Source organism: Crocodylus siamensis, chromosome 9, assembly GCF_052110815.1.
Source record: "Crocodylus siamensis isolate JL-2025a chromosome 9, ASM5211081v1, whole genome shotgun sequence".
NCBI classification, from domain to species: Eukaryota; Metazoa; Chordata; order Crocodylia; family Crocodylidae; genus Crocodylus; species Crocodylus siamensis.
Window position 1 is genome coordinate 72935695 of NC_143403.1, and position 9473 is coordinate 72945167.

At 42.0% G+C, this 9473-nt stretch overlaps 1 protein-coding gene across 2 annotated transcripts in view; it reads left to right on the forward strand.

Annotated features, from left to right (window-relative positions):
- Positions 1–8930, forward strand: part of GRK3 (G protein-coupled receptor kinase 3) — a 119348-nt gene extending 110418 nt beyond the window's left edge. For both annotated transcript variants that reach the window (XM_090062255.1, XM_090062256.1), the window contains 2 exons: positions 704–817; positions 1395–8930. In XM_090062255.1, the coding sequence (XP_089918381.1) occupies positions 704–817; positions 1395–1556 (276 nt within the window). In that variant the 3' untranslated portion in view covers positions 1557–8930. The remainder of the gene's footprint in view (positions 1–703; positions 818–1394) is intronic.
- Positions 8931–9473: the final 543 nt, after the last annotated feature.

Below are 9473 nucleotides of genomic sequence, written 5' to 3' on the forward strand. Positions count from 1 at the left end.
GTATTTAGTTATGTTACTTCTTGAGACTTTGAAATCATTGTTCTTGCATCGCAGCACTGAGTGAAAACTTTTATACAAAGCCTCTTGTAGGCGTACATATAGATATGTAGTGCTCTTGTATTCCCCTTCAGCACTCGGCTAGTGTCAAGATTATTTAACAGTAGATGAAAATGTTTTGCACAAATAGTGTTTAGGAAGTAAATAATATGAAATGTAATTGTGTTTTTTGGGGGAACGTTTTTTTCCCCATAAGAACCTAATCAGTGCCAGATTGGGTCAGAGCGAGGGTTCGTCCAGCTCGGTATCCTGTCTCTGACAGATGGAGTGGATACTTTAGAGGGAGATCATTGAACCCGATATATGTATTGAGTGATCTTTCCCCTGTTCATTATCCTCCCTGGTGTCCACTGTCATGGGCTTAGATGTCAAAGGAAACATCTCTCTTTTATAGCATCTAGTCATGCTGTTATAATTTGCTCTTTGGAGTATATTTATCTCTACTTATACAAGCAAATTGATTACTTCATTTCATTGAGTCCATTCTCTTGCTATTTTTAGTCACTGTATCAGTCACTAAAAACTAAGGGCCAAATCCATTTAGATAGGTTAGTAACTATTCACAGGGCTAGTCTAAATGAATTAGGATTCTGTTGGCCAACAGTTTCAAGGTGTAATTCTGCTTTATTTTTGCAATGTACTTTAGCAAAATCTACTGACAATGGAGCAAATAGTATCAGTGGAAGAAACTCAGATTAAAGATAAGAAATGCATCTTGCTGAGAATTAAAGGTGGAAAGCAGTTTGTCCTGCAGTGTGAGGTGAGACACCTGTTATGTTCAGTGGCTGTTAAAGAAGTTTCATGTGCAGATGATAAATTTAGCAGACAGATGTCCGGGGCCATCATGATGTGGAAACTTGGGAAGTTTTTGCTGTGCTGTATCTGAGAATTGGGTGAGAGATGACCGCCCTGGGGTAACACAGCACACCTGAAATCATAGATTTCAAAGGGACTGGGGTCATTTTATTTACTGATAGTGCTTAAATTTTCAGAATTGCCGACCTGCCTGAGAAATCAAAGGCTTGCCCACACGTACAAGTGAATTGGTTGGTAATTAGAGCCAGGTGCTTACCATGATTTTAAAGAAGCTGGGCATTCTTCAGCCAGCATTTAACAGCTTTGGTTGCTACCACTTGTCTGGGCTTGACTAAGTGACTTAAAGCTGGAAGGCTTTAAGTATTGGTATATTACCAATGTGCTGAGCAATTCATTTTCCAAAAAACCTCCATAAAGCAGGTTGTTTAAAATACTTATATAGGAAGGGGGGGGGGGCAATTAATATTTCCTAACCTCGGGGGCGATTGTGAAGTCCCTAACAACATGGGTGTCTCTTTCAGAGTGATCCAGAGTTTGTTCAGTGGAAAAAAGAGCTCACGGAAGCTTTTACTGAGGCACAAAGGCTGCTACGTCGGGCTCCAAAGTTTCTCAATAAATCTCGTTCCACCGTGGTGGAGCTCTCCAAACCACCACTCAGCCACAGGAATAGCAACGGTCTGTAGAAGGGAGAAGAGAACAGCGTTCACTTAAGGAAATTTACTCTGTCCCTGTGTGTGAGGTCTACGGTGTCATTTTTGGTTCCTCTGTACAATTCCTGAAGCAGGATGTACCTAGAAGACTGGGATGTTTACAGCATGGGATGATGTCGGGACTCTTTTTCATGGAGCTTATGAAGCTGAAGCAATGACAAGGTGAATGTGCCCTCATAACAGTTGTCAGTTGTAGAGCCTGCTTCTCATCCCCATGCATTATTGCACCCTGGCGGTGTTGAAAGTGGTGTGTTATCCTAGAACCTCCTAGACGGAAGGAAGATACTGTTTTCTTTGCAATACCCTGGTTTTGGTATATACCAGACCTGGAAACTAAAATGGTTGCTACTTGTTATCATTTACATTTTTATGTCACTGTTGACATATCCCCAGACATTGGAAGGAACTGCAAACTTGCCGTGTTGGATAACATGTAATCTTATGTGTTGCTGTGTTCTTTCCAACCACCACTGCTGACTTTAATATAACCTTGCTCCATCCTGCTGGTGATCAACAGTGTGACTCTTACGCACTTCTGAGTACTGAATTCTAACTGTCCTGTGGTTTAAATGTTGTTATAACTTCATGGAAATGTTGAACCCAGATTATTCACTTGGTTTGTTGTACTCACGAATAGTAGCTACCACCATTTTGCTTCTTCTACGTATATGCAGTACTATAACTGACACAATAGAGTAATAATTGGTGAAGAGGTAGCTTCATCTAGTGCTCTGTTGTATATATTGACTATTTCAGCACAGTTTTTAAAGAGCAGATTCCTTTTGACAAGTTTACAGTGAATACAAAGACGGTTCTTTTCCATTTCAGGTGAATTGCACTTTTTAAAAAAAAGAATATTCCGATTCAGTGCATATTAGTGCATGTTCTAGGGTAAAATATGTGAGGGCCTTGGTACGTATTCTTCTGGGTCACTCTTCAGTTACTGAACTTGTGTATCCTTCTTTTACACACACACACGCACGCGCGCACACACCATGTAAACAGTGCGTTCTCATAGCATAGTTATTGCAGACCTTCATTTTAGCCAAGTTCAGAAGATTCATGTGCATGTCGGGTGGCTTGGCTGCACAAAAACGGTCTAATTTCCCTCTGCAGGGAATTCAAAACATTCACATTGAAAACAGCCTGAGAATGTTGAGGATGGAGCTGACGAGAGGTGAGCTGATACATGCCGGTTTTATGTCAGTTCTCCTTAGTTTGCCGTTCGTGCGTCACATGGAAACTGATATGTCATGCAAGACCAAGCGTAATGTTTAACTGTTAGCTTCAAACATTTCAGGCCAATTTCTGCCCTGTTATGCATACTGTGAATCTCATTGATTATAATGGGTTTGCAGGAGGTGCGTATTTCAGAGCTGAATGGGAGCTTAGAGCTAATTCTGTATTGCACAGTATTTTACTGTGGACTGCAACACTCAGAAAAGGCAGTGGGAATTGCATCTGTGTAAATAGGATTTCTGCCAACAGTCTGTTTCGCTCATCTCTTCTGACCAAGTGTATTTCCAATTTGTTAGTCAGTCACAGAACTTCAGTATTGAGGGGGGGGTTTCAGATTAAAGTAGCTGTCTTTTTAAAATTAAAAAGATTCCTCCGTTTCTCCTGAGCATATTTGTAAATTGGATGTCTTCCCTACAAAAAGTGGGAATGGCTTAGCTGTCTGCTATGGCATGGGCTTTGACAACAGTGCAAACCATTTGATACTTGTAGCTTGGTTTGGTGTGAAAAGGGACTCAAGTTTTGAGAGAGGCCGTGTGCCTGGCAGTTGATATTTTCTGTAAAGGATATTACAAATTATTTTTCTTGCAGTACCTTTTAAAATAAGCACCACATTCTGTTGTCATGTACTGATTAGTAATGTTCAGAGTCCAGGTGTATTTCCATGAGCCGCAATTGTGTTATCATCCTAAACTCAGAAAAGGAGATTCCTCCTCGGTGTGGAGAGGCAGTTGTTTAATTTATGATGGCACCTACTGTACGTTGGGTTTTTTTAAGCTTTTGCAAGAATGCGATATAATATGCTTACGCTTTTTGTTTTATGTTTTGAATGAAAGGAAAGCTCAAATGATGGTAAAACCACTCTTGCAGTCCTCAGATGACCTGGTACTCCATTCATATTTTTTTTAGTTCAAGATCTGTTCCATTTGCTGTCTCGAACTATTTTCCATAGCTGAATTTTTCACCAAAAAAATCCTGTGGGAATATTTGTGGATCTATGAATCTATTTCATAATAAATTCTAGAATGAAGGTTTTTGTACATACAAGGAAGGTATATTTGCAGGTAAAAAGCTGTGCCTCAAAAACCTTGATTTCTACAAGTCAAGGTTTTGTAATTGCTTGCAGAAATATCTTGAATCTAAACTGACATTATAAAATGGAGTTGGGCTGACACTTGAGCACGTGTGTAGTTTTGTATATGATCACCTCAGTTTTGTAAGCTATTATTTGAAAGATCTGGATTTAGATTTTTAAAATGGCAGCTAAAATCTACTGTTGTCTAATACTCATGACATTCCCTTTCCTAATTGCTGATAGGAATCAAGTTTTAATATAAATGTAACACTTCTTATTTTGACTTTTTCCTGGGAATAGTAATATGAGTTACTGAAGGTTTGCCTTTGCACCCATCCCAGTGTCTTAGTTCAGCCATCAGGCTAAAGGAAAGAACAGTTATCCCACACTTCCTTCTGTTCGTGGTGTTACTCACAAATGACAGTGAGATGCCAAAAGCTTCAAACCGAATTTTCAGCTGCAGAGAGAGACTTTAAATCCTACAGTTCCCAAATCAGAGATCAGGCATCACATTTAACTGCAATTTCAGATACCAAATTCAAGATACAACGTCTTCATGGGACAAGCAATCTTCATGGAATTGCTGTTTTTTCATGGAGTCTATAAAATGCATAAAGAAAACCTTGCTAACTTTGAAAATGTACAATAAGACTTGGCATGGTGTTTCACACTTATCACCTTTGTACACTCAGCAAGTTTTGGAAAAAAAATTCAGGGAACAAAAAATAAAAGCTGCTTTCACTAAGAAAACTAAATTAAATATTAAGCACAGCTTTTTATGTCGTTTATCTGCAAAGCTTGATGTATATATATTTTTTCTTATCTCTAGGGTAGATTTTTGTTGTAAGCATTCACAAGCTAATGGTTTCATTTTTCTTGTAAAGCACAGAAATGCAGTCTGCGCAGTGTCAGGTCCCATCCTGATTATATACAGGCCCCGCACTGGGAAGACTTTGCAACAATTCTCCATAATTCATTCTGACATACGAGGTGGTAAACTTCCACGTTCGCAAATTGAATTAAGCACGAGTAGTGTGATCAGAGCTGGTCACATGTTTAATGCCTAGCCAGTGTGCAAGTTTCAAAGGATCCAGACCCATAGAGACCTAGAGATCTTCCATAATTACCTTTAGAAGACTTGTAGCTCAATCCTGTACTCCTCAGTCAGTCCGTTTGGCACTGTGAAGGATGCGTCAGTCCTTCCTATTGACTGTTGTGAGCAGAAGTCCTGATTCAGGACAGCAATTAAAGCATTTGGTTAGGTTGGTGGGATGTAACCACATGCTTTATAGGCCTTCCTCAGCAGAGGAGCGGGCCCTGAATCAGAACCAGAATGCCGTTCAAGCACAGCATCCATCATTCGTGCAGAAAGGAAAAGCGTAACTGTGCAAAGGGGGCAGTGCCCGGTTGGCATTCACTAGGAGCTGAGCAGTATTTCAGTGGGCACCCCCCAACAAGGCTTTATGGTGCCAACACCTTAAATGAAGGGCATTTTATTATGCAAATCTGGTAAGTACTTGAGTTCAAACTTGTGAGACCATCGGAAGAACTTTAACAGTGTTTTCATTCCTGTGCCCTGATGTAGGTCATCCCTGCAGCTAATTGTTTTCATTTGAATCCTTCTTTACAGAAATGGCACTCGACTGTCATTTCATTATTGCGCTAGTGCAGGTAGGTCCAAGGCTGCAGTCCAATAAACTGCTTCTAATAATACTGTCTGACAAGGGAGCTAATCTCGAAAACTATTTGAATCCCTTTATGTTTGCTGGGCGCTGGATCCAACACTCTCAGAAGCCTGTGTGTATTCACTCAGGCTCTAAACCTTTGCACGCAAGGTTTGCAGTTTGCGAGAGTTAGCTGGATGAATGCACGGGTAGACCAGGCTGTTCTTGTACATGGACCTGCCCCCAGCACTGGGCTCAAGAAACAGAGCTTGGTCTAGTCAGCATCAAGTTTCCTCTACCTTTGGTGACTCTCCACTAGTGAAATGACGGCAGCCTCTCTTCTCTTCTCCCATTTTTCTGGAAGGAAAAATAAAATAACAAGGTATTTTCCACTTGCCAGTGCATTTTTTTTTAAATAAATGCAGCTATTGGCACGGTCCTGTACATTGGAAACCCAGTGCATTTTGCACCAAAACAAATCTGTTCATATGCGCCAAGACCCTCTAAGCACATAGCCCCGATTCCATGGAAGCTGCGCTACTGATTGAAATCAGGGCTGGGCCAACCCTGCGCTGCATAAAGTGATTCACATACTTGCATTTTTCAGGGACGGGACCTGAAGTGTTAGTGAGTCATTCGTGGAGGGAGACATACCTGGAGCTCTCTGTGCGTTGCTGTTTTCTTTTCCCCTGCTCACACTAAATCCTAGCATGCAACTCTGCTACGTTTAAAATCCTGCAGACAGATACAAAACCTGATTTGGTTTTCCACACAGCCAGATTTTGATGATAAGTTGCCTTTATGTGAAATATCCGCGTTCTGAATGCATATGGGGGAAGAATTATTTTCAACTCTACAGTGGAAAGTAAAGAGTTTGAATTGTGCTGATTAATATAGGAAATGAGTCAATAGTTCTACAAACTAAAAGAGATGTTATTTTGAAAAGGTATAGTATTAATTTTTAGTATTGCACAAAATGGGGGAGGGGGAAATCTAAGATATATAGAAAAATATGTATATCCAAATGTCTGCTCAAATTCAAAACGATTTAATTTTGTTTCTTGTTGATTTATATTCCACGATGTACATATTTATATGAATGATCTTTTGATTGAACATTGCCTGTTTTAATACTATTGTTAAATTGTATTTTTATTTTGTGTTAAACTAATCATCACAGACTCAGCTTTATTTTGTTTAATGTAAAGGTTGCTAAGCTATGTAGGTATAAAACCAAGAATTCTATTTTAACAAAAAGAAAAAGACAAAACGTTTTATATTATTTATTAAATCCATATGTTTCTTCGACTTCTGACATTCCATGAAATTCCTGCTCCTTATCTGTACAGCTTGTTGTTTCAAAAGATGGCAGTTCCTTTCAAATAGGTTTGAAAGCTTTATTCTGTTTTTCAGAAAGAAAGTTGAATTAATTTGGGTAACACCCTGCCCACTTTCTGGCTGTGCCCGAGATCACCTGTTTATCGTGGTGCTCTGTGAAGGAAGCGTAGAAACGTTTTTGTAAATGAAACCCATCGACTTTGTTGGCATGCTAGGGTGCCTCGTTTGGTCATGACCACTCAGTCAGTGAGTTGGGGAAGGGGTCAGACGTGAGTACAGGCACGAGAAGGCTTGCCCTGGCGGGGTTCTCGCAGCCTTTTTAGGATCGGCACTTTTCATGGAAAAGCAGTGAGCAGTTATAAATGTCCCAGTCCAGAAAATAGGACTTGTTTTGTCCATAATGTTTAGGCCGTTCAATCAGGAAACCGAGATGGCACCGTGAGACATCGGTGGCCAGTCAGACTGTGTCCGAGGAGCTTCCCTGCGCAGCCGGCCACTGCCAGGCCCGTGCGCTGCTTCGTTCCCACCAAAACCTTCAAAATAGCCTTTTAATTGTATTTCAGTGGCACCTGTTGGCTTTAGGGGGTGGCCTCGACTGCAGAGCCCGTCCCAGGGCCAGCAGGCAGGTTGCAGGCGTCTGCCCTAAATATCCGTTGACCCGCTGGGAGTGGTGGAGAAAGCTGGAAGTTCACCTATTCCTGCTGGCTCAGTAACAAACGGAAAGGAGACCTAAACTTGTCGGATGAATCATTTGCTAAAAATAATTTACCCACCTCTAATTGGGATATCTGCGCTTCGACAAATAGATTAGGTCGTAACAAGGGCTTTTAATCTGTGCACGTTGTGAAGCCAAAAGTGCACAGGCTTCAGCGTTTAATTAAAAAGCTTGCTGCTGATGGGGAACTGCTTTCATTTGTCGCTGGGGTTAAGCCGCCTCTTCTCATAGATGTGCTCTCTGAAGTGCTTTATTTTAAGTGGGTGCCAGCACAGTGTCAAGGCAACTGCCTCTTGGTTTTTTGTTTTCTAATTTTGCCTGATGGTTTTGGGTTGGTTTTGTGGGTTTTTTTGCATTCTCATGCTTATTTGTCTGTAGTTTATTTCTGTGGCCAGCAGGGAAACGGGACAGGAGTGGTCCTGCCCAAGAGCATCAGTGGAGATAGAGACTAGGCCAAAATAGAGGAGGCACCAGTGTCCTCCTAAAACTACTATGAAGCACTCTCTTAAATATGTCCTGAGGCTGATCGAGTACGTCTTTAAAACAATACCTGGAGCCTGGGTTTTTGAAGTCTGAGACTGAAGGGCAGAGCAAACTCTTGGCATCCGAGTTTTCCTGACTTATTTATTTCCATTCTGGTTTGTCAGACTGAAGAATAGGGAGCAAGGTGCAGGGGATGGGGCTGTACCCCCGAGTCCAGCAAAGCGCCGCCTGTCCCGGCGTGTCTGTTTTTTTTTCTTGGTGATTGAGAGAGAGCTGAGCAGGTCCAATGACACAGAGCAAATAAAACCAGCCTTGAAAAACAGAATAAAGCAAGAACTTCCTGCGAGAGGCATTTTTTTTTTACTCATATTTTTGGTGACTTAATTCAGCCTTTCAAAAGCAACAGCGCAGGAGCAGTTTTATGTTAATAGCAACTCGTGATTAAAAAAAAAAAAAAAGAACGAACCTGTTTTCAATGTGTAATTTAATGGTAAGAAAAGCCAGTATTTGTAAATAACTTTAGATATTGTATCTATGAGGAACATGATTTGTTTTATGTACTTTGCTCTTTTCATATTTATTGTGCGGAAGAGGGTTTTATACCTCATCAATATACTACTAGTGCACGTTTGAAGTAGTATCTTTCAGAGACTGTGTGCAGAGTTTACAGTCCTCAGCAGTTTCTGTGATGTGCCACCTTTAGTTAATTCTACCATTTTTATTTTATTTTATTTTTTAAATGAGACTTATTTTGGAACAGCGAAGCTGCTTCTGTGTGTTGGTCAACTGCTCTCATACAAAGAGACTTACAATAAAAAAAAAATCATGTGAGCGTGCTCTGGTCCTTCATTTTTTCTCTCTGAGCGAGGCCGTCGGGCATCCCGGACGGGGCAGGCTGGCTTGCTGGGACGCGGGCGCCTCGGTTCAGGTAGGTGTCTCCTGAGCTGAGAGCGTGTCCGAAGCACCTTCTCCTAAGGAAAGATGGCTCGGGTGGAAAGAACGGGGGATTGTTATTGATGGTAGTATCAGTGCGGTGAGGCCTCGCGTCCCAGGGAAAGGAGACTCCTTGCACCTCGTGAACGGAGCCCCCTTCCCAGGCTCGCAGAGGCTGCCGAGTTGGAGCCGGCCTGGCACCGGAGCTCTTCCCCTCGCCGGCCTGTCCTGCTTCCCCTGGAGCCGGCAGCCTTTCTCTCCAGGTGATGCCTGGGGCTTTCTTCCAGGGAGGGAGCTTCCTGTCCCCACCAGCCCAGAGAGGTCCCTCCTGCGTGGCGGGTGCAGGAGACGGCCCCTTTGCCCTCGGTGCAAGGGGGCTGCTTTCCGCCCGCCCCTCTCCCAGTTGTCCCCCTTTGCCAAGTGCCAGGCGCCCTCAGCATCCCTGG